The sequence below is a fragment of the Staurois parvus genome, unplaced genomic scaffold (genome assembly GCF_062004578.1).
Source record: "Staurois parvus isolate SC_StPar_1 unplaced genomic scaffold, SC_StPar_1.0 ptg002710l, whole genome shotgun sequence".
Lineage (NCBI taxonomy): Eukaryota > Metazoa > Chordata > Amphibia > Anura > Ranidae > Staurois > Staurois parvus.
Window position 1 is genome coordinate 12634 of NW_028320506.1, and position 26695 is coordinate 39328.

The 26695-nt window shown below is 48.0% G+C and overlaps 1 protein-coding gene across 1 annotated transcript; it reads left to right on the plus strand.

Moving 5' to 3' along the window:
- Positions 1-2560: 2560 nt before the first annotated feature.
- LOC149429408 (tubulin polyglutamylase complex subunit 2-like) lies at positions 2561-26695 on the plus strand (the record flags this gene model as incomplete). Its single annotated transcript, XM_089666442.1, has 6 exons — positions 2561-2799; positions 3907-3992; positions 10175-10254; positions 17998-18085; positions 22515-22646; positions 26591-26695. Coding segments are annotated over exons 2-6 (454 nt in total), but the record flags the coding sequence as incomplete, so codon positions are not given.

The window sequence follows — 26695 nt, forward strand, 5'->3', positions numbered from 1 at the left end:
TTTGCTGGACGGGGCTTTCCCTTCTTGGACTGGGCTGTCTTTTTGCTGGACCCAACTGGGCAAAGAGACAGCCCCCATCCACCACCGCTACAGACCTGTCACAGTGTGTCGGCGGTTGAAGAAAGGCCACCGTTGCCCCTTCAGTGCAGCGGCCGGCAGAGGTGTCCCTGTGTTAGCGGCGCTTCCTACTTGTTACCGGAGCTGTCAATTCCGCACCTCCTGTCGGCCCTGCTTTAGCCACACAGCAGGAGGTGAGCGGCGGCCACAGTCCGTATTAGCACCATCCAGACCGCGGTCGCCGCTTACCTCCAGCGTGACACACCCCTCCCATGCCCCAATGGGCCCCATGTACCCGGTCCCCATAGTGACACACCCCTCCCATCCCCCAATGGGCCCCACGTACCCGGTCCCCATAATGACTCATCCCTCTAATGGGCCCCACGTACCCAGGCCCCATAGTGACACACCCCTCCCATAGCCCAATGGGCCCCACGTACCCGGTCCCCATAATGACACACCCCCTCCCATAGCCCAATGGGCCCCATGTACCTGGTCCCCATAATGACACACCCCTCCCATAGCCCAATGGGCCCCATGTACCCGTTCCCCATAATGACACACCCCTCCCATACCCCAATGGGCCCCATGTACCCGTTTCCCCATAGTAACACACCCCTCCCATAGCCCAATGGGACCCATGTACCTGGTCCCCATAATGACACACCCCTCCCCATAGCCCAATGGGTCCCATGTACCCGGTCCCCATAGTGACACACCCCTCCCATACCCCAATGGGCCCCATGTACCCGTTCCCCATAGTAACACACCCCTCCCATAGCCCAATGGGACCCATGTACCTGGTCCCCATAATGACACACCCCTCTCCATAGCCCAATGGGTCCCATGTACCCGGTCCCCATAGTGACACACCCCTCCCATACCCCAATGGACCCCATGTACCCAGTCCCCATAGTGACACACCCCTCCCATACCCCAATGGACCCCATGTACCCGGTCCCCATAGTGACGCACCCTCCCATCCCCCAGTGGGCCCCATGTACCCGGTCCCCATAGTGATGCACCATCCCATCCTCCAATGGGCCCCATAGTAATGCACCCTCCTATCCCCAATGGGCACCATAGTGATGCATCCCTACCATTCCCCAGTGGGCCCCATGTCCCCATAGTGACGAATCCCTACCAGCACCCATTGGGGCCCATGTACCTGCTCCCCATAGTAACACACCCCTCCCATAGCCCAAGGGGGCCCATGTACCTGGTCCCCATAATGATACACCCCTCCCATACCCCAATGGGCCCCATGTACCCGTTCCCCATGACACACCCCTCCCATACCCCAATGGGCCCCATGTACCCGTTCCCCATAGTAACACACCCCTCCCATAGCCCAATGGGCCCCATGCACCCGGTCCCCATAGTGACGCACCCTCCCATCCCCCAGTGGGCCCCATGTACCCGGTCCCCATAGTGACGCACCCTCCCATCCCTCCAATGGGCCCCATAGTAATGCACCCTCCTATCCCCCAATGGCCCCATAGTGACACACCCTCCTACCCCCAATGGGCACCATAGTGATGCATCCCTACCATTCCCCAGTGGACCCCATGTCCCCATAGTGACGAACCCCTACCAGCACCCATTGGGGCCCATGTACCTGGTCCCCATAGTAACACACCCCTCCCATAGCCCAATGGGCCCCATGTACCTGGTCCCCATAGTAACACACCCCTCCCATAGCCCAATGGGCCCCATGTACCTGGTCCCCATAATGACACACCCCTCCCCATACCCCAGTGGGCCCCATGTCCCCGGTCCCCATAGTAACACACCTGTCCTGCACTATAGACCACTATGGTGTGAACACTCTCAGCCTCCCTGCCCTGTACAGTACATTCCTATACAGAGGTATGACAGAGCCCGCACACCCCTCCCCCGTACAGCGGGCTCTGGAGAGCCGGGAAAGGATACTGTCCTGACTCCAGTACGCCGCTCCTTCCCTCTGTCCGCACTCCGCCATCTTCAAACACCCGCCAGCTCTGACCGCCCCAACAACCGTCTCCTAGCCCCGCCCGCCTCCAATCCCAATCACTTCATTGGTCAGAGTTTACCCTCACCTTCTCTCCTATTGGTTCTCTCTTACGACTCCTCAATCAGCTGACATGTCCGACGTTGGAGACGTACAGGCTGTGGTTCGCGTTGCATTGTGGGCGTGGTAGTTCTGTGACTTGCCGCTTTGCTTACCGCCAGGAGCGCACGGACTACAATGCCCGTCATACAGCGCGGGGAGGGGACCATTCCCAGCATTCAGCGCGGGAGGGTTGTGTATCCTGGATACGGCTGAGGCGCAGAGCTGGGGTGGTGTATGGGGGTGAGAGCAATGGGGTTGTCATCGTCATCCTCGCTGTATGTGGTGGGAGGAATGGGACAGGCCTGCTCCATGCAGCTCCGATAGTCACCTATTTCAGATAGCAGGAGTGGAAGGTGCATACACAAACGTCATGGATGACAGCTGACATGGATTTAGATGCGATAGCTGCATTCGTTTTCTTTTTTTTTTTTTTCTGGTGATCCTGCTAATAAGCCATTGTCCAGGGTGACAACGCTCATTGTGCTGTATCTATGGAGGAGCAGCGTTGTCACCCTCAGCTGCTCTCCTGATTCGGATTACAAACCCCTCCCCTTCTGCTCATCTACATAACATGTGGGAGGGGCTGGGAACACCACATCAGTCTAGTACAGGAAGTTATCAGCTCCCCGAATTTGTGGCAGGATCAACAGGTGTCTATATAATATATATAATTTTTTTTATTATTTAAAGCAGAGCTCTACCCAAAAGGGAAATGCCGCTTTATGGCTTTGTCCCCCGCTTCCCATTAAGGAGTGGGGGTACCTGAATTTGACAGGTACCCCCTTCCGCTGCGATTGCCTAGGCCAGGGATCTCCTAAACTTTCAAAGGCAAGAGCGGACTGACAACTCATGAGGCCCCCGGCAATAGGGGATCATGGGGCCCCTGTGTCCTTGCCCACCCTCAAACCACACCCAAGAAAGCCTATGAAAGGTACTAGGGGCATCTCATGGGGCCCCCTACTGACCCTGAGCCCTCGGCCAGGTGCCCAAGTTCCAAAATGGTCAGTCTGCCCCTGAACAAAGTTCCAGTTTACTGTCCTTCAATGTTTTGTTTTTGCATGGGGGAGGGGCAGATTGTGGCCAGTGGGGGGGGGGGGGGGAGAATGTCCTGGGCCTGGCATGGGTGAAAATAAACATGGCCTCGGGGTTGGTGTTCAGAAACAGGAGGAATAGTGCCCCATCATCGGTGTCAGTGGGAGGAATAGTGCCCCATCATTGGTATCAGTGGGAGGAATAGTGCCCCATCATTGGTGTCAGTGGGAGGAATAGTGCCCCATCATTGGTGTCAGTGGGAGGAATAGTGCCCCATCATTGGTATCAGTGGGAGGAATAGTGCCCCATCATTGGTGTCAGTGGGAGGAATAGTGCCCCATCATTGGTGTCAGTGGGAGGAATAGTGCCCCATCATTGGTGTCACGGCAGGAATTATGCCTCATTGTTGATGTTAGAGGAATAGTGCCCCAAGGGCCAGATAAAGGCTAGCAAAGGGCCACATTTGGCCCTCGGAGACCACTGGCCTAGGCGATCGGAAGCAGCCATGGTTTTTGTAGCTGATGACTTTTTTTTATTTTAATTCCCACTGGACCTCTACTTTACGTATAACTAAAGGCAAAACTTTTTTCTAGTTTTGGATAGAGTGGAGAGGGACTAGAAGCCCTGTCAGGTCTTTATGGCTCTCTGGATGGTCATGAGGACAACCAATGAGGGGCTTCAGTGGATGATCCCTATCCAGAAACTAATCCTCTCTTCTTCTGTAGGTGATGTCATGCCCGGCACAACCAGACTGAGACCACCATGGCTTCCCACATAGAGAAAATCACTTTGGGTGTTAGCAAGATATTAGGTGAGAAACTACTATTCTTATCACTTAAAGAGACCCTGTCATCAAAGTGTTCCTAAACCCCAGACCCTGCATTCACTATATCCGCTGTCCCCAGACCCCGCATTCACTATATCTGGTCTCCCCGGACCCTGCATTCACTATATCTGCCCTCCCCAGACCCTGCATTCACTATATCCAGTCTCCCCAGACCCTGCATTCACTATATCCGCCCTCCCCAGACCCTGCATTCACTATATCCGCCCTCCCCAGACCCCGCATTCACTATATCTGGTCTCCCCAGACCCTGCATTCACTATATCCGCTCTCCCCAGACCCTGCATTCACTATATCCGCTCTCCCCCGGACCCCGCATTCACTATATCCGCTGTCCCCGGACCCTGCATTCACTATATCTGGTCTCCCCGGACCCTGCATTCATTCTATCTGGTCTCCCCGGACCCTGCATTCACTATATCCGCTCTCCCCGGACCCCGCATTCACTATATCCGCTCTCCCCGGACCCTGCATTCACTATATCCGCTCTCCCCGGACCCCGCATTCACTATATCCGCTCTCCCCGGACCCTGCATTCACTATATCCGCTCTCCCCGGACCCCGCATTCACTATATCCGGTCTCCCAGGACCCTGCATTCACTATATCCGCTGTCCCCGGACCCTGCATTCACTATATCTTGTCTCCCCGGACCCCGCATTCACTATATCCGCTCTCCCCGGATCCCGCATTCACTATATCCGCTCTCCCCGGATCCCGCATTCACTATATCTGCTCTCCCCGGACCCCGCATTCACTATATCCGCTCTCCCCGGACCCTGAATTCACTATATCCGCTCTCTTCGGACCCTGCATTCACTATATCTGCTTTCCCCGGACCCCGCATTCACTATATCCACTCTCCCCGGACCCTGCATTCACTATATCCGCTCTCCCCGGACCCCGCATTCACTATATCCGGTCTCCCAGGACCCTGCATTCACTATATCCGCTGTCCCCGGACCCTGCATTCACTATATCTTGTCTCCCCGGACCCCGCATTCACTATATCCGCTCTCCCCGGACCCCGCATTCACTATATCTGCTCTCCCCGGACCCCGCATTCACTATATCTGCTTTCCCCGGACCCCGCATTCACTATATCTGCTCTCCCCGGACCCCGCATTCACTATATCTGCTCTCCCCGGACCGCGCATTCATTATATCCGCTCTCCCCGGACCCTGCATTCATTATATCCGCTCTCCCCGGACCCTGCATTCACTATATCCGACTATGAACTTTCAGAATGCAGGGTCGGGGAGCTGCAGTTACACACTGTACAGGAGATCTGAGCACTGATTGGAGGGAAGGGACACACCCCCTTAACACAGCACACAGGAACAGAATTGAGGCTGTCAATCATAGGCTGTGTGCTGGAGCTCCCTCCCCTGCCACCTTTTTAGCTCTTGGTGTCAGAAAAACTTGTCAGAAGTGACTCATGCTGATAGAGGAATGAAGCAGCAGACAGAAATGACACTTAGTGCTCTGGACTGAGACAAGTACACACTATAGAACAGAGATGTGCAAATCATATCACCCAATGCCCGGGACATGTAGTTCTGATTGCCAGGCAGGTTGTTTTTCCTTACATTTAGCCCTGCTGCATGCAAACCGCTATTGGTAAACACGGGTGGACTGGCTGCAGATGTGCACGCTGAGTGTCTGTGACATTCGTCCAGCCAGAACACTACCCCCACTTTTCCCCTCTCCCTCACCTCACAGAAGGGAAAGGATAGGCCAGGAGAGAGGTATCGATTTGCTCCACCTCTTCCCGCCCCTCTCCTCTGTGTCTGCCCCGCCCACACTTCAACCCAGACAAGTGATTGAATTTGAAGATCCATCGAGCTGTATGATTGGTGCCACTGTCTGAGCCTGCAGAGAGCAGCCTGGGGGAATAATCTCTGCACTACCACTGAGCTTTCCTATCTCCCTCCATTTCCTCCCCATCTATCTCACTCCCCCTCTCTGTTCTTCCAGGAGCTTCACACACTTAACTATTTCATGTCCAGTTAGCAACTGAACTCTGACGTAAGGGGGCACTCCGCTGAACTCTGACGTAAGGGGGCACTCCGCTGAACTCTGACGTAAGGGGGCACTCTGCTGAACTCTGACGTAAGGGGGCACTCTGCTGAACTCTGACGTAAGGGGGCACTCTGCTGAACTCTGACGTAAGGGGGCACTCTGCTGAACTCTGACGTAAGGGGGCACTCTGCTGAACTCTGACGTAAGGGGGCACTCTGCTGAACTCTGACGTAAGGGGGCACTCTGCTGAACTCTGACGTAAGGGGGCACTCTGCTGAACTCTGACGTAAGGGGGCACTCTGCTGAACTCTGACGTAAGGGGGCACTCTGCTGAACTCTGACGTAAGGGAGCACTCTGCTGAACTCTGACGTAAGGGGGATCTGCTGAACTCTGACGTAAGGGGGCACTCCGCTGAACTCTGACGTAAGGGGGCACTCCGCTGAACTCTGACGTAAGGGGGCACTCCGCTGAACTCTGACGTAAGGGGGCACTCTGCTGAACTCTGACGTAAGGGGGCACTCTGCTGAACTCTGACGTAAGGGGGCACTCTGCTGAACTCTGACGTAAGGGGGCACTCCGCTGAACTGTCATAAGGGGGCACTCCGCTAAACTTTGACATAAGGGGGCACTCCGCTGAATTGTCATAAGGGGGCACTCCGCTGAATTGTCATAAGGGGGCACTCCGCTGAATTGTCATAAGGGGGCACTCCGCTGAATTGTCATAAGGGGGCACTCCGCTGAACTGTCATAAGGGGGCACTCCGCTAAACTTTGACATAAGGGGGCACTCCGCTGAACTGTCATAAGGGGGCACTCCGCTGAACTGTCATAAGGGGGCACTCCGCTGAACTGTCATAAGGGGGCACTCCGCTGAACTGTCATAAGAGGGCACTCCGCTGAACTGTCATAAGGGGGCACTCCGCTGAACTGTCATAAGGGGGCACTCCGCTGAACTGTCATAAGGGGGCACTCCGCTGAACTGTCATAAGGGGGCACTCCGCTGAACTTTGACTTAAGAGGGCACTCTGCTATACTCTTGACTTAAGAGGGCACTCTGCTGAACTCTGACTTAAGAGGGCACTCCGCTGAACTCTGACTTAAGAGGGCACTCCGCTGAACTCTGACTTAGGTGGGCACTCCGCTGAACTCTGACGTAAGGGGGCACTCCGCCACATTCTGACATAAGGATGTATTCTGTCAGGGTCTGATGTCAGGGGGGACTCCGCTGGATCCTGATGTCAGGGGGGATTCCGCTGGATCCTGATGTCAGGGGGGATTCCGCTGGATCCTGATGTCAGGGGGGATTCCGCTGGATCCTGATGTCAGGGGGGATTCCGCTGGATCCTGATGTCAGGGGGGATTCCGCAGGATCCTGATGTCAGGGGGGATTCCGCTGGATCCTGATGTCAGGGGGACTCCGCTGGATCCTGATGTCAGGGGGACTCCGCTGGATCCTGATGTTAGGGGGACTCCGCTGGATCCTGATGTCAGGGGGGACGCCGCTGGATGCTGATGTCAGGGGGTACGCCGCTGGATTCTGATCTCAGGGGAGACTCCGCTGGATTCTTATGTCAGGGAGGAAGCTGATGTAGAGGGGTAATGTTGGGGACTTTGACATAAGGGAGAACTCTGTGAACATGGTGCTTCTTAAAAGCGCCCCTGCCTAATAAAAAACATCAACTCCTTTTATTTTCCATCCTGGTAAATTAATTTCAAGCCTTAAAGGGCCATTCATCCATTGAAAATCCATGGTGATAAAACTGTCTTTTGCAGTAGTAATACAACAAAGATCTTATTAATTGTTTTTTATCAGGACGTTGTCATGAGGGACAAGTAGATTGGGGCACCGATTTAGTCCTTGGACAAGTAGTTTTTTTTAATTTCCACACACTTGGTAGAAGGTTATGTTTTGTTAATGTTTCATGTCTGAGGTTTGCAACCACTTTAAATGCCGGTTCACATATATGCAGATTGGATATGGTTTGAACGGCATCCATTCCGCATGACGTGTGAAATACCATTGCTTCCTATGGTGCCTGTTCACATATGACCGGTGCACTGGCAGTGCCGTTTGAAAAAGAGTCCTACACGATTTCTGAGCAGTGCGGTCCGGTTCAGGTGCGGATTACAGGCTATTGAATTCTATGGGAACCGTTTCTAAACCACATGTGTGTGAACAGGATAGGATCCTGAGCTAATCCTGTCCTGAACCCGATGTGAACCTGACATGAACCTATGAACAACTACTGTATCAATTAGCTGTGACACATGAGCTTCAATCCACACCGCTCATGTGTGAACAGGATAGGATCCTGAGCTACTCCTATCCTGAACCAGATGTAAACCTGACATGAACCTCTGAACAACTACTGTGTCAAATAGCTGTGAAACCTGAGCTTCAGTCCGCACCATATGTTTGTGAACAGGATAAGATCCTGAGCTAATCCTGTCCTGATCCTGATGTAAACCTGACGTGAACCTCTGAACAACTACTGTATCAAATAGCTGTGAAACCTGAGCTTCAGTCCGCACCGCACATGTGTGAACAGGATAAGATCCTGAGATAATCCTGTCCTGAACCTGATGTAAACCTGACATGAACCTCTGAACAACTACTGTATCAAATAGCTGTGAAACCTTAGCTTCAGTCCGCACCGCACATGTGTGAACAGAATAAGATCTTGAGCTAAACCTGTCCTGAACCTGTGAACAACTACTGTATCAAATAGCTGTGAAACCTGAGCTTCAATCCGCACTGCACATGTGTGAACAGAATAAGATCCTGAGCTAAACCTGTCCTGAACCCGATGTGAACCTGTGAACAACTACTGTATCAAATAGCTGTGAAACCTTAGCTTCAGTCCGCACCGCACATGTGTGAACAGAATAAGATCCTGAGCGAAACCTGTCCTGAACCTGTGAACAACTACTGTATCAAATAGCTGTAAAACCTGAGCTTCAATCCGCACCTCACTTGTGTGAACAGTATAAGATCCTGAGCTAAACCTGTCCTGAACCTGATGTAAACCTGACATGAACCTGTGAACAACTACTGTATGAAATAGCTGTGAAACCCGAGCTTCAGTCCGCACTGCACATGTGTGAACAGGATAAGATCCTGAGCTAATCCTGTCCTGAACCTGATGTAAACCTGACATGAACCTATGAACAACTACTGTATCAAATAGCTATGAAACCTGAGCTTCAGTCCGCACTGCACATGTGTGAACAGAATAAGATCCTGAGCGAAACCTGTCCTGAACCTGTGAACAACTACTGTATCAAATAGCTGTGAAACCTGAGCTTCAGTCCACACCGCCCATGTGTGAACAAGATAAAAGCCTGAGCTAATCCTGTCCTGAACCTGATGTAAACCTGATGTGAACCTGTGAATAATTACTGTATCAAATAGCTGTGAAACCTGAGCTTCAATCCGCACCTCACTTGTGTGAACAGTATAAGATCCTGAGCTAAACCTGTCCTGAACCTGATGTAAACCTGACATGAACCTGTAAACGACTACTGTATGAAATAGCTGTGAAACCCGAGCTTCAGTCCGCACTGCACATGTGTGAACAGGATAAGATCCTGAGCTAATCCTGTCCTGAACCCGATGTGAACCTGACATGAACCTGTGAACAACTACTGTATCAAATAGCTGTGAAACCCGAGCTTCAGTCCGCACCTCACTTGTGTGAACAGTATAAGATCCTGAGCTAAACCTGTCCTGAACCTGATGTAAACCTGACATGAACCTGTGAACAACTACTGTATCAAATAGCTGTGAAACCTGAGCTTCAATCCGCACCTCACTTGTGTGAACAGTATAAGATCCTGAGCTAAACCTGTCCTGAACCTGATGTAAACCTGACATGAACCTGTGAACAACTACTGTATCAAATAGCTGTGAAACCTGAACTTCAGTCCGCACCGCACATGAATCGCCTCTCAGTTTTAGGTCACAGTGGGTTAGATGCGCAGTGATTTAGTGCATCACCTCTGTTTTGATATATAGCTCCCAGTGACCATAGACATATCGACTTTGAATTTTCAGGCTATTGTATATGTGCTGCTATTGGAAACAATGACCTATTTTGAATATTTTTTTCTGTGGCCGTATTTTGTAGAGTCATCTCCCGGAGTGACGGATGTAAAGTTTGAGGCCATTCCTCCTGCTGAACGTCATGCGATTGTCTCCTGGGAGCAGGTATGTACAATGTTGTGTCAAAAATATGCTGGGCTCAGGATATTAAACCGAAAGGCCGGAACTTATCATCTCTACATGGACATGCTGGAAGCCATTTTATTCTTTATATTCTATCTTCATAGTTTCTGAACAAAGGTTCTAACAGCAGACATTCCCAGTTTCTTACAGCGTACTTTCCCAGGTTATAAATTGGGGAGGGATTGTACCGGACAGCTACAAAATATAAACTAGACATGATACCGAGTTGAAAGATAAATTGAGGACTCCATGTCTCGGTTGAACAACGGACAAAAGGACTGTCACGATGATTTTTTTTTCCATGAACGTCTGGAAAAGAGTTCATATTAAACTTTACATTGCATATGGTGTTATTTAGTGGTGCACTGAAATGAAAATTCTGGTACCGTAAACGAAAATTCAAAAATCAAAATGCACAGTTTTTAAAAATGAATATATATTTTTTGGAAAAAAAATGCACTTTTATTAAAAAGAAAAAAAAAAAATATATATATACTTCAATTTTTTTGTAAAATATGAAAAAGGACGTTATGGCAAGTAAATAAATACCCAACATGTCACGCTTTAAAATTGCGCACGCTTGTGGAATGGCGTGAAACTGCAGTACTTAAAAATCTCCATGGGCGATGCTTTAAAAATGTCTACAGGTTAGCAGTGTGACGTTACAGAGGACGACTAGAGCGAGGATTATTGCTCTCGCTCCGATGTTCGTGGCGATACCTCACGTGTGTGGTTTGAACACCATTTACATATGTGGGCATGGCCTACGTATGCGTTCACCACTGCCTGTGAGCACGGGGGGACAGGGGCACTTTAAACTTTTTTTTTCTTTAATTTTTTTTTTTTTTTGCACTGTCCCTTTAAAAAATGAATGAATGAATATGATGGTGAATTGATATATCAAACTAATTACATGATTGGAATAAAGATCAGTGATTATAATTTATATTCAATTTTGTGTAAGATGATTGAAACAATATGCAGTAGTGCAATGATCTTTACTAGTAATGATAAATACTGTATAATAATATTTGTATACATAAAAAACAAAAATAAACAATATAAAAAAAAAAAATGTAAAATACAAAATGTCCAAAAATTGCTGGATATGTTCACATTGCTATTTAAATCTCTGCTTCAAATGTGACACCCTTATGCGCTCACCTTCCTGTAAGCCTAATCCTAGGCAAACCAAGCTTTAGATCCAATTAAATGATGACTTTATATTCTGCGATTAGATCCTTCAGGGAGACATAAATTGTTGAGCTCCCCTCTATTCTCCTGGAATGATCTCTGCTTTGGTGCTGGTGTAGGTATATGGATCTCTCCCTGCTTACACTGCACTCACATGGTAAAACATATATAATGATAGCTATCACATCCCCCTGACGAAGCCACGTGACCCTGTGACGACACGCGTAGGGGAGGGGCTCTGACGTCACCACATACCCGACGTCTGAACGGCGAGTATAGTCTGAGTGTAGAAGACACATAGAGGAGGCTTGTTGCACTGAGCGGTTTTTATATACCGTCACATGCCTGATGAAGGGGTCCTGCGAGACTCCGAAACGTTGCCTTGCTGTAACTATGTGATGGTTTATTAAAACCTTTGGACTCGTATTGGTGATCCTCAGTGTGCTGGTGACATTTTTTCCTTTTATATACACAAGGCGCATTATATATGTTTTACCATGTGAGTGCATCTATGCTTAAGGGCACTTAATAAACCTTTTATACAACGATAAGGCACTATATTCTTTCTCTTTCTTACTGCCACAACGAGGAGAAAAGCAGAGGGATGGAGTGGAAGTGCAGTGTAAGGAGGGAGAGATCCATATACCTACACCAGCACCAAAGCAGAGATCATTCCAGGAGAATAGAGGGGAGCTCAACAATTTATGTCTCCCTGAAGGATCTAATCACAGAATATAAAGTCATGATTTAATTGGCTCTAAAGCTTGGTTTGCCTAGGATTGAAGCAGAGATTTAAACAGCGATGTGAACATATCCATCAATTTTTGGACATTTTGTATTTTACATTTTTTTTTTTCGCCCAGCACGCATACTCCGCTTCTCACAAGACCTCCTTCTCTCTAGTTCCCTGGTCTCCTCCTCCCATGCCCACCTCCAGGACTTCTCCAGAGTGTCACCCATCCTCTGGAACTCCCTGCCCCAACCCATCAGATTATCACCTACTCTCCTCTCCTTTAGGCGCACCCTGAAAACCCATCTCTTCAGGGAAGCCTACCCCACCCCCTGCTAACTTGCCGACCTCCTCCACTCTTCCTACCACTCCATCCCCCACAGCTATCTCCTCCTGTACCACCATCCCCTCCCTCCTAGATTGTAAGCTCCAAAGAGCAGGGCCCTCGATCCCCTCATGTTTTGCATTGTATTGGTATTGTTCTGTCACATGTTCTGTCCCCCTTTGTAATGTACAGCGCTGAGCGAACTATCGGCGCTTTATAAATACTGTATAATAATAATAATAATAATAATACCGTATTTTCCGGCGTATAAGACGACTTTTCAACCCCTGAAAATCTTCTGAAAAGTCGGGGGTCGTCTTATACGCCGGTGCGAGCCGGTGTCAGGGCGGCACTTTTTCGAGGGGCGGCGCGGCGCCGCCCCCCCTCCTCCTCCGAGCGGCCCCGCGAAAATCGAGCGGCCGAACTGGAAGAAGGAGCAGCCGCTCCTCTTTCCCACTGACACCAACGATGAGGCACTGTTCTCCCAACTGATACCAATGATGGGGCACTATTCCTCCTCCCCACTGATACCAATGATGGGGCACTATTCCTCCCACTGATACCTATGATGGGGCACTATTCCTCCCACTGACTCCAATGATGGGTCACTATTCCTCCCACTGATACCTATGATGGGGCACTATTCCTCCCACTGACACCAATGATGGGGCACTATTCCTCCCATTGATACCTATGATGGGGCACTACTCCTCCCACTGATACCAATGATGGGGCACTATTCCTCCCACTGATATCAACGATGGGGCGCTATTCCTCCCACTGACACCAACGATGGGGCGCTATTCCTCCCACCGACACCAACGATGGGGCGCTATTCCTCCCACCGACACCAACGATGGGGCGCTATTCCTCCCACCGACACCAACGATGGGGCGCTATTCCTCCCACCGACACCAACGATGGGGCGCTATTCCTCCCACCGACACCAACGATGGGGCGCTATTCCTCCCACCGACACCAACGATGGGGCGCTATTCCTCCCACCGACACCAACGATGGGGCGCTATTCCTCCCACCGACACCAACGATGGGGCGCTATTCCTCCCACCGACACCAACGATGGGGCGCTATTCCTCCCACCGACACCAACGATGGGGCGCTATTCCTCCCACCGACACCAACGATGGGGCGCTATTCCTCCCACCGACACCAACGATGGGGCGCTATTCCTCCCACCGACACCAACGATGGGGCGCTATTCCTCCCACCGACACCAACGATGGGGCGCTATTCCTCCCACCGACACCAACGATGGGGCGCTATTCCTCCCACCGACACCAACGATGGGGCGCTATTCCTCCCACCGACACCAACGATGGGGCGCTATTCCTCCCACCGACACCAACGATGGGGCGCTATTCCTCCCACCGACACCAACGATGGGGCGCTATTCCTCCCACCGACACCAACGATGGGGCGCTATTCCTCCCACCGACACCAACGATGGGGCGCTATTCCTCCCACCGACACCAACGATGGGGCGCTATTCCTCCCACCGACACCAACGATGGGGCGCTATTCCTCCCACCGACACCAACGATGGGGCGCTATTCCTCCCACCGACACCAATGATGGGGCACTATTCCTCCCACTGACTAATGATAGGGCACTATTCCTTACACACTGACACTAATGATGGGGCACCATCATTGGTGTCAGTGGGAGGAATAGTGTCCCATCATTGGTATCAGTGGGAGGAATAGTGTCCCATCATTGGTATCAGTGGGAGGAATAGTGCCCCATCATTGGTATCAGTGGGAGGAATAGTGCCCCATCATTGGTGTCAGTGGGAGGAATAGTGCCCCATCATTGGTGTCAGTGGGAGGAATAGTGCCCCATCATTGGTATCAGTGGGAGGAATTGTGTCCCATCATTGGTATCAGTGGGAGGAATAGCGCCCCATCATTGGTGTCAGCGAGAGGAATAGTTCCCATCATTGGTGTCAGTGGGAGGAATAGTGCCCCATCATTGGTGTCAGTGGGAGGAATAGTTCCCATCATTGGTGTCAGTGGGAGGAATAGTGCCCCATCATTGGTGTCAGTGGGAGGAGTAGTGCCTCATCATTGGTGTCAGTGGGAGGAATAGCACCTCATCATTGGTGTCAGTGGGAGGAATAGTGTCCCATCATTGGTATCAGTGGGAGGAATAGCACCTCATCATTGGAATACCATACTGAAATACCATACCATATTGAAATCAAATCTGATGTTTTTTCATTTTTATTTGGTGTGTGTTGGAAGAGGGGTAGTCTTATACGGCGAGTATAGCTCAAACCGTATATTTTAACAGGAAAAGTAGGGGGTCGTCTTATACGCCGGAAAATACGGTAATAATAATATTGTTTATTTTTATTCTTTATGTATACAAATATCATTGCACTACTGCATATTGTTTCAATCATCTTACACAAAATTTAATATAAATTATAATCCCTAATCTTTAATCCAATCATGTAATTAATTTGATATATCAATTCACCATCATATTCAGTCAATGTGATTCAGATAATAATTAATCAACTCACCATAGGGGCGCGGCATTTCCCTATAAACAACCGTATTCTGCTATGTCTTTGCTAAAAAAAAAAAAAATCCAAATACATGTAAATTTATTGGTTTACATGAAAGTTATAGCGTCTACAAATGGCGATATATATACTGGAATTTTTATTTATTTTTTTTTATACTAGTAATGGAGGCGATCAGCGACTTATAGCGGGACTGCGGCGGGCATTCTGACACCGGGTGGGAACAAACGGCCAATGACATCTCCAGGCCAAAAATGTCATCATGTCTTTGGTAAAAAAAAAAAAAAAAAATCCCAATAAGTATATATAATTAATTTACTCGGTTTACTCGGAAGTTACAGTCAGGTCCATAAATATTGGGACATCGACACAATTCTAACATTTTTGGCTCTATACACCACAAAGGATTTGAAATGAAACTAACAAGATGTGCTTTAACTGCTTTAATTGAGCATGCATTTCACTTGCTGAAGACAAAACTGAAGGGAAAATGCCCCAAGAACAAGCAGGAACTGAAGACAGTTGCAGTAGAGGCCTGGCAGAGCATCACCAGGGATGAAACCCAGCGTCTGGTGATGTCTATGCGTTCCACACTTCAGGCTGTAATTGACTGCAAAGGATTTGCAACCAAGTATTAAAAAGTGAAAGTTTGATTTATGATTATTATTCTGTCCCATTACTTTTGGTCCCTTAACAAGTGGGAGGCACATATGCAAACTGTTGTAATTCCTACACCGTTCACCTGATTTGGATGTAAATACCCTCAAATTAAAGCTGACAGTCTGCAGTTAAAGCACATCTTGTTCATTTCATTTCAAATCCATTGTGGTGGTGTATAGAGCCAAAAATGTTAGAATTGTGTCCATGTCCCAATATTTATGGACCTGACTGTATAATATCAACAAATGACGCTATATAGATACTGGAATATTTATTTATTTTATACTAGTAATAGCAGAGACCTGCAACTTATAGGCTACGGCGGGCATTTTGACACTAATTGACACTAGGGGGAACTGACTAACTGCCACTGACATCTCCAGTGACACCAATACAGCGATCAGTGCTAATAAAAAGCACTGACACTGTACTAATGGCACTGGGCAGGAAGGGGTTAACATCTGGGGCAATCAAAGGGTTAACTGTGTGTTGTGCTTTGCTTGCACTGTGTGCTGTTTTACTAGGGAGACATGCTATGCAGAGAAAGAGAAAGCAGCATGTCCTTGCTGACAGGAGAGAGATCTGTGTTTACACACAGATATCTCCCCTCTCCGCTTTAGCGGCAATCACCGAGTGCGGCCGAGACCCAGTGATTGACATCCGCTACAACCAATGGCAGCACGGGAACAGTGGCACATGCACCCCCTACCCTGAAATGGAAAATCATGTATATTTACGTGATTTTGCACGGAGTGACTGCCCTGTAGCAGGGCGGTAGGTAAGTGGATAACACCGATAAACTGCTATATTTTACTTTTGTGGTTTTGGGTTCAGATACGCGTTAAGGCCCCATGTACACGGGACGTTTCTGAACGATGGAAACTGACTGCTGGAAAAACGTAGGTTTAAAAACGTCTGTGTAGCCGCGTTTGCATAACATGTTTATGCGCGTTTGCGTTTAGAAGCGTTTTTTAAAGATTAGCACAGGAGAACCTCCCAAATGCCCAGAATGCACTGAAAAGTGGTAAATTATGAACTGTCAGACTGTTTCAGAGAAATACAGAGAGTAGAAGCAGAGACAGCAGTATGTGTTGAGATTAGCTTAGGTGTGAGTTGCTCATTAACATTTCTTTTGTTTCCAAGGGTGGGAAAGGTGTCTGGTGGAGGGAGTCATTAAGGTCACCTGGCAGGGGGTCTTCATGAGGAATGTGAGGTGTGAATGGTCATTAACATATCTTTTGTTTCCAAGGGTGGGAGAGGTCTGATGTGTGAATGGTCATTAACATATCTTTTGTTTCCAAGGTTGGGAGAGGTCTGAGGTGTGAATGGTCATTAACATATCTTTTGTTTCCAAGGGTGGGAGAGGTCTGAGGTGTGAGTGGTCATTAACATATCTTTTGTTTCCAAGGGTGGGAGAGGTCTGAGATGTGAATGGTCATTAACATATCTTTTGTTTCCAAGGGTGGGAGAGGTCTGAGGTGTGAATGGTCATTAACATATATTTTGTTTCCAAGGGTGGGAGAGGTCTGAGGTGTGAATGGTCATTAACATATCTTTTGTTTCCAAGGGTGGGAGAGGTCTGAGGTGTGAATGGTCATTAACATATCTTTTGTTTCCAAGGGTGGGAGAGGTCTGAGGTGTGAATGGTCATTAACATATCTTTTGTTTCCAAGGGTGGGAGAGGTCTGAAGTGTGAATGGTCATTACAATGTGTGACAAGCTTGGTAGGAACATCCTGTGTTCAGTGTTTTGTCCATCTGAGTACCTTGAAAACGCTTTACATGCATTTTTCATGATGAAAAAAGGCTCTGGACAGCATCGGGAACTGGAGTTAAAAAAAAATTTCAAACACTTATAAACACGATTTGCGTTTGAAAAGCTGATAAAATCGACGTCTGAACGCAAGTTTTTTGCTTTAAAAAAAACAACTGTAAACTCAACTGCCTGTAAATGACTGTAAACGACGATGTGTACATGGTCACATAGGAAAACATTAGGGAGAGTTCAGGGGCTGCTGAAAAAAACGCTGAACAGCTCCTAAACGTGAGTTTATCAGCAGCAGTGTACATGGAGCACTAAAACTAGTCTGTCAGATGCTGTAGACTTTCAATCCTAAGCAGTTGCCCTCTAAAACTGGTGTCTTTCTGGTATTAGAGATGGAGAGAGTAGATGACAATATAAACAGTTGCAAAGTGGTGGTATAGTTTGACAAGAACATATAGTTTGGAGTTCCCCTTTAACATCTCCAATTTTTGTTACAATATACAGAAACATAAATGTACATTACCGGAAGATTTGAAGAACTTTTATTTAATGACCGATGGCTTCCTGATGTCCTGGTCGGTGAAATTGGATGGTAAGTTTATTTTTTTCATGTGCCTATTTCACAGCTGCCTCCTCTTACGTCCCCTCCCTAAGGGTCCTTTCACATGGCCGTTCCCGCTGTCCCTTTTTCTTCCATTCGTTGAAAGATGAAAAACGGACAGCAACGCATTCCTATGGGCAAATGGATGTAAACGGACGGTCATTTGTTTACATCCACATCTGTTCAGGTTCTTTTTTTAAAGTCTCTCTTTTTGTTTGTTGAAAAAACACAAAACAGACCTACACAGATGTAAACGGACAAACGCTCCATTTTTGCATTGGTTGTTAGGGCCTGCAATTCCCTGCGGACACTAGAATGCAATCAAAAGAGCTGCAAATCTCAAAAATGGCATGGGGACCCCCCCCCAAAATCCAAACCAAGAAAGGGGGGACAAGCCCTGAACCATAACAGGCCACATGTCCTCAACATGGACACCCCTCCTACCCCCCTTAGTAAGGCACCTTGTCCCCATGTTAATGTTGATGAGGGCAAGGGCCTCATCCCCACAACCCTAGCCTGGTGGGTGTGATGGGTGCAGGGGTCCCAGATCCCACCCCACAAATGAATTAGAATGGGGTACTAGGTGCCCCTACTCATTCACCAAAAAATATGACTAGTATAAATAAACACAGAACACAGTTTTTGACAATCCCCACCTCCTAAACGACATCTCTGACTGGATGTCGCTCCATTTCCTCAAGCTCAACCTCTCCAAAACCGAGCTTCTCGTCTTCCCCCCAGCCCGCCCCCCCCCCCCCCCCCCCCCCACCCTTTCCATCACTACCAACAACACCACCATCAATCCCGCCCAGCAAGCCAAGGTCCTTGGCGTCATTCTGGACTCAAACCTTTCCTTTCAACTCATATCAAGTCACTTACAAACACATGCCGGCTCCACCTCCGCAACATCGCCAAATTACGCTCCTTCCTTACCCCAGACACCACTAAACTACTCGTACACTCCCTGATTATCTCACACCTTGACTACTGCAACTTCCTCCTCACCGGCCTACCCCAGTGCAGGCTCTCCCCGCTTCAGACCATCCTGAACTCAGCTGCCAGACTCATCCACCTCACCAGCCGCTCCACCTCTGCCACCCCCCTCTGCCTCTCCCTCCACTGGCTCCCCATTGCTCAACGCATTAAATTCAAATTGCTCACCCTGACCTATAAGGCCATTCACGGCACTGCCCCTAACTACCTCACCGACCTGACTCCCAGGTACCACCCTACCCGTACCCTTCGCTCTTCACAGGACCTCCTTCTATCTTGCTCCCTGGTCTCCTCCTCCCATGCACGACTGCAAGACTTCTCCAGGTCCTCCCCCATCCTCTGGAACTCACTACCCCAATCCATCAGACTGTCACCTTCCCTCCTCACCTTCAGGCGCTCCCTGAAAACCCACCTCTTCAGGGAAACCTACCCCACCCTCACCTAACAGCCGCTGCCCTTCCCTCCTCCTACCACTCCATCCCCCACAGCCGTTTCCTCCTGTACCTCTACCCCCTCCCTCCTAGATTGTAAGCTCGAAAGAGTAGGGCCCTCTTACCCCTTGTGTACTGTTTGATGTTACTGTTCTGTTTCATGTATTGTCCCCCCCTCTATTGTACAGCGCTGAGCAAACCCTTTGGCGCTATATAAACTCGATAAATAAATAAATAAATAATCCCCAATGAAAAGCCTGCTGAACCCAACTGCTACCATCTTTTGTTGGCGCCGAATGACATTGCCGGTTCTCCCCGCAGCTAGGTAAACAATCCCCCGCTCCCTTATGACGTCACATACGCACAATGATGTCATAAGGTAGCAGAGTCACTCGGTGACCCCAACTCTTTGAATAATGCTAGGAAAACATAACATCATTGTCTTATGTAACACCATAAGGGGGGCAGGGGGTCACACAGTGACATCACTGGATGGCCCTGCCCGTTTGTTTACTTTAGCGACAGGGAAAACAGGCAATGCTTCCGCAAACGACAGGAGCAGTCTGGTTTCAGCGGGCAGCGTTTTTCTTTTTTTTTCCGTCAGTGACCTTCGTTCATCATGATTGATGATGACATCGCTGGACTGCGTGATTGACGATGGATCTACATCGGAGGACATTTTATTGTGTAGTAAATGACTTGTCAAAAACTGTGTTGTGTGTTTATGTAAATTAGTCATTTTTTTTAGTGAATAAGTGCCCCATACTAATTCACTTTGGTGGGGGCCTGGATTTTGGGGTCCTATTGTTAAACACCCTTCGCCCCCATGTTGCGGGCATGTGGCCTGGTATGGTTTGGGGGGGAGGGTCGCACACTTGTCCTGCCCCCCTTTCATTAACTGCCAGGCTGCATGCTCAGATAAGTTTTTTGTATGGGTTTTGGGGGGGACCCCACGCCATTTTTATTTTTATTATGAGGTCCCCCCCAAACTCCATACCAGACTTGAAGGGTCTTTTGTTTACATTCTGCTGACTCATTGTTAGGAAGCTGGCAGGTGCCAGCTGCTTAACCTCCCTAGCGGTCTGATGATGTCAGTATTTCTGTGCTGAAAGCGGTACATTGTTTTCAATGGAACTATGTCGTTTTTTTATTTTAGGCCTGTAATTCTTAGGAATAACTCACTGAAATCTGTCTGAACAAGAGTCTAGTAAACATCCCGGGGATGATAAAACTTGAAACACGAAATCATAAATTATAATATAATAAATAATCATAAAAAATAATATAATAATAAATGTAATTTAATAATATAATCAAACCAAAAACACTGAAATGTGAAATAGAGCGCCACGTTCGCACATCGCTGAGCTCAGTCGCAGAATCGTTTTCAGTGTCTGATGAGGAATTTCCCCCACGAATCATTATCACTCAATTCTGCAAGTGGTTCTGATTTACTATCGCTGTTCTCTAGCCGGTCTAAAACCGCTTTTGACCTAAAGGGACGCTTTTTGGACGCCATGGACGTTTCTCAGTTTCCAGGCAGCAAGAACAGACAAAATGCAGGCAGGGCGCCGGACAAAGCACTCGGGACAAAATGTATGTGAAATGGTTTGATACAGGAATGTTATACTATGTGATTTTAGTGTATTTAGTGAATGTCACTTTTTAAATTTCCCGCCGGTTCCGTTCCCCATACGTCCTGATGCTCGCAGGAAATGGAACCAGAAGCCGGATGCCGGCATCGGCCGGAGGAGATAGCCGGGGACGCCGCAGGGGGGACATCGCGGGAGTGAAGGACAAGGTAAGTGATACAAGGATCACTGGAGCAGCGCTGCAGCCTATTTCCGAGTGTAGCTCGGGGTTACCGCTTTTGGTACTGAAACTTTACCCCGAGCTACACTCGGGAATACCTCCAGAGAGGTTAACAACCAATGACTCCTCCATGCTGCTGACAGCAGGGATGACTCATTGTTAGGAAGCTGGCAGGTGCCAGCTGCTTAACAACCAATGACTTCTCCATGCTGCTGACAGCTTAGATGCATCACTGCTTGTTAGGACGTCAGCAGGTGCCGGATTCTACTAACCAACACAAAAATGAACCTTTGTTTACATCCATTTGCATTTGTCTAGGTCCGCTTCCAGACACAGATGTAAATGGATGATAATTCTTTTACATCCATTTGCCTGTTTTTTCATCCATCAACTGATGGATGAAAAACGGACAGACAGAGCATCCGTGTGGAAGGACCCTTAGTCTGCATGTGTGCTGCTGTGTAACACATGTACCCTCCCAGGGTTCAGTGCCGAAAAACTGCAAAAATTAATTGAAGTCGGTGGACATAGTTTACACCGTGTTGGCTGCAGTGCCTTGTGTCTTCCCAAAGTACATTTAAATCGAATCCCTAAAATCACATATAAGCCCCCCTTGAACAGTTGCACGGGCTCTTCTCCTATACTGACATGACTATGCTTTCTTTGATTTTATTGCACACTGTGAGCCTCCCACCAGTCATTGGATTTCTGCTTTTTTGTTTTTTAATCGTGGAAGCTTGGCGTCACGTGTGGCCGTTACCTGGGTGCTCTACATCCAAATACTGCCTGCCTAGTAATGCCTACTCCTGCATCCTGGTATTACCACCCCCCATAAAGGCATTTTGATATTTGCATAACTCCTCCAAAGAGCCAGCCCACTCCTTGCATCAGGGCTGAGGGCTTCCTTTTACCTGAAAGTACCAGGTATGTTTCTTCTATCAGCAGAACAGTACAGGGAGGGGTGCCAAGGGAAGGTAAACTGACATTTATTTGCCCTACATAGGCAGCTGCACTTTAAGTAAAAAATGTAAAGAGAAACCCGGGACCAGAGTATTCCGTACCTTGTGTAGAGGGTTGGTAGAACTAGTCCTGTTGGAAGGACTGTGATTGCGGTGGGAAACAAGACACGAGGTAAGTGAGCCCCCCTTCTACATCTGGAATAAAAAGATCTCTTTTACTTACAGACAGTCCCATCCAGGTGGGCTCTATGGTCATTAACAGCATTTCCAGTCTGACCCGGCTGAGATCAGCCTCTGCCTATTCTTTGCCGAACTCACCGACGTTGGATGACCTAGATGGCGGCTCGGACGAGGAAGGTACACGTAGTTGATAATAAGTAAAACTGTATTAGGCGAGGTTCACACCTATACAGTTTGCGTTTGATCCGTTTCTGCAGTGCGTTTTGCGTAAGTGCACATGCATTTTTGATACGTGTTTGATGCATTTTGCGTTTTTGTTTTCTTTCCTTGTTGCTAGGCAGATTAAAATGCATAAAAAATGCACTACATGCTTTTCTGCAGCGTCACCATTGAAGTTTGTAGAACAAAAAAACGCAATATTTTGCATTTTAAAAAAAGTCCCTGACCCTTTCCAAAAAAAGCACCGGGTGAAAAGACGGAGATGTGCAAGTGTCCCGTAGGAAATCATGTTAAACGGACTGTAGTGCATTTCTGCAAAACGCCGCGGAAAACGCTTAGGTGTGAACAGGGGCGGACTGACAACTCATGGGGCCCCCGGGCAATAGGGGATCATGGGGCCCCTGTGTCCTTGCCCAAACTCAAAAAAGACTATAAAAAAGGTACCAGGGGCATCTCATGGGGCCCCCTACTGACTCCGGGCCCTTGGGCAGTGCCCGAGTTTCCAAATGGTCAGTCCGCCCCTGGGTGTGAACCTAGACTTATGCTTTTGTTATCTGAATATGATTTGGGGAAAATCTGGCAGGTATATAAAAAAGGCTTTTTGTCCAGTTATATGTTAGAGTCTCTCCACGCATAGTTTTCTCATTTTATTTAAATATATATATAATGCTCATTATTCAGTGGATCTGTTATAATCCAGCAATAGAGCTGGGCACACACACACGGTTTGTTTTTTTTGGGGGTTTTTTGCATTCAACTAGCGGAAAAAGCAAAAAAAAGAAACTGACAGATCCAAGTGATGTTGATGCAGGGATCTTTCCCTCTAAAACAGAGGTTCTCAACCTTCCTAATGCCGCGACCCTTTAATACAGTTCCTCATGTTGTGGTGACCCCCAACCATAAAATTATTTTCATTGCTACTTCGTAACTGTATTCACATCAACCACAGCTGAATACAAAACGACCGATCAGCATCCAGATTAAGTTCCCATGGTACAGATATTTTTTTTTGCAGTAGTTGATGATTTTACATTTACCCAGTAATTATAATTCATGAAGTGTCGTTTTAACTACAATACTACTGCTTTCTACACAGTAGCTGCTTTCTACACAGTACCTGCTTTCTACACAGTACCTGCTTTCTACACAGTAGCTGCTTTCTACACAGTAGCTGCTTTCTACACAGTACCTGCTTTCTACACAGTAGCTGCTTTCTACACAGTACCTGCTTTCTACACAGTACCTGCTTTCTACACAGTAGCTGCTTTCTACACAGTAGCTGCTTTCTACACAGTACCTGCTTTCTACACAGTACCTGCTTTCTACACAGTACCTGCTTTTAACAGAGTAGCTGCTTTCTACACAGTAGCTGCTCTTTACATATGTGTGACTGGTCCACTTAAGTACATTATGGCGCCAACCCTGTCACATACACCTGTATTTGTACGGGGTGTATGTGACCGTGTTGGCGCAATGATGTCATCACGCTGGGTACTCGTATGTGGGCGTATCTGCATGTGGGCGGACTTGCCTGAAGACGGATAGAGGAGCGGTGTCTCGGTTCCTAAGACCATCGGAAATATGTGTTTTCCAATGGTCTTAGGCAACTCCTGTGAATGGGTCGTTCGACCCCCAAAGGGATCGCGACCCACTGGTTGAAAACCGCTGCTCTCAAACATTACATTCTGACACCCCCCATCTGCACCAGAATACGCAGATCAGCATTGCACCTATCGACTGCAAGCTCTGATCAAATACTGGTTTTCTAGCATGACCATTCGTCAGATGCCAATCCTTAGACCATCTTCTCTTGAACACACAGCGATACACACGGGCCGAAAGTCAGCCAGTTCCTGCTGAACCAGCCAATTTTCAGCCTTGTGTACCGAGCTTTACTTGTCTATCCTGCCTATTCCCCGTCCATTAATTGCATTCTGGTGCCAGATTGACAACACAGAGTCTCCATTCAAATGGATATTTTATCTGGCACCCAGAAGCTCCTCCACATCACGGTTGGTAGAACCAGTGCTGCAGTCGAGCAGTTGGAGGTTAGGTTAACCACTTATGTGCTGCCCTATAGCAGAAATACTGCTACAGAGTGGCACGGGTGCGCAAAATCATGTGTGTATATATGTGATTTTGCAGTCCCGGGTAGGGGGCCCTATCCGTGCCGCCATTCACGGCCTCAACTGTCAATCACAGGGTTCCAGCAAACAAAACAGATCTCTCCCCTGTCAGCTCCTGCACACTGCTTTGTATGGCTCTGCATAGGAGAGCCATACAAAGTAGTGTGCTTACAGTGTACAGCACACAGTAAAACAACACACAGTTAACCCTTTGATCGCCCCACATGTTAACCCCTTCCTGCCCATTGCCATTAGTACAGTGTCAGTGCTTTTTATTAGCACTGATCACTGTATTGGTGTCACTGGGGATGTCAGTGACACCAAGTCAGTTCCCACCCAGTGTCAGAATGCCCGCCACAGTCCCATTATAAGTCGCTGATCACCGCCATTACTAGACAAACACTAGCAAAGACACGAGACAAGGAGCCAAAGATGACAGTCGCGGACAGCGGAGGTCCTTGGGTGAACTAAACTAACGCATTTCGGGAATCTAACTCCCTTCCTCAGAGCAGCTCTGTTTTTATGACCTTTTTGGTTGGTGAGTATGCATTTGTGATTGTATAATACATTTTCTATTTATCACGGTAATTCACGAGGAGAGTGCGCCGTTTTACTCTCTTTTTTGCCAGCATCAAGATTCCCCGATCTATACAAATAGATATATACAAACAGTAAATGAAAGAGGAACACAAAAGAAAGAGGGAGCACATCGATGGTGAAATCTGCGTGGTTACAAACATAATAATGTCACACACATAGCTACAGTGGGGAGGCCATTAGAACCGTACATTTGAAGAAAGGTGGGATGAGGTGAAATTATCCCATGGGTGCCACACTGCCTCGAACACAGCAATCGAACAGACATGTAGAGCAGTCAGGTATTCCATCTGTCTCACATCAGCAACAATTTTAAACATTGAAGGAGGTATAGGGGATAGCCAACACATAGGAATGTTTCTTCTGGCCGCAGTCTGAATATATGTGGTGAGTTTCCTGGCCATTTTGGGAAGACCTGGGAACGGCAGGCTCAATAAAAAGTATAGAGACTCAAAGGGGAGAGAGGTATGCAATAACAATTGTAAAAAGGACAAAACCTCTTCCCAGAAAGGAACAATGAATCCACAAGTCCAAAAAATGTGGAAGACGAAGCCAAAGTCTTTCCCGCAACGCCAGCAGGCGGAAGAAGCATTCGGGTTAAAGGCATGGATATCCTCGGGAGTTTTGTACCACAGCATCATAATTTTGTATGTATTTTCCTTATAAACCACACAGGCAGAAGATTTAGATGTGTTTTCCCGAATGTTCTTCCACTGCGTCAGATCAATGTCACATTGCAAAAACTGGGACCACTTGCGCATATAGTGATGAGTGTCAGAGAGGGGGGAAGCATCCATAAGAAGGTATTAGAAATGATGCCCTTTTGATGTGGACCCTGTATGCACAGACACTCAAAGGGAGTGGGTTTCCGAAGAGTCAATGTGGAGGACATGGTAGCGAAAAAGTGGCGTATCTGTAGGTAGATATATAAATGTTGGGAAGGTAAATCTTTTCTCTGGAGGTAGAATGGTTGTAGTTTCCAAGTCACAGGATGTACTAAGTGGCGTAATTGGAAGAGATTAGCTGTGACCCAAGGGAGCCCCCGGGGCATGGCCAGACTATCAGGAAGGTTGGGGTTAAAGAGGATATTAGTCAGTGGGGAGCAATATAATTTTGCAATTTCAGAAAACAACTTGTGAGACCGCATACAATATAATAACTGTCTTGTTCATGTTTAAGGACATCCCGATCGGCCACATTTTAATTCCAGGAACATGATATTTGAACTAGACCCATGTAATGGGAATGGGAAGGTGTGCCTGGTTTACAAGACTTCCAAACCAG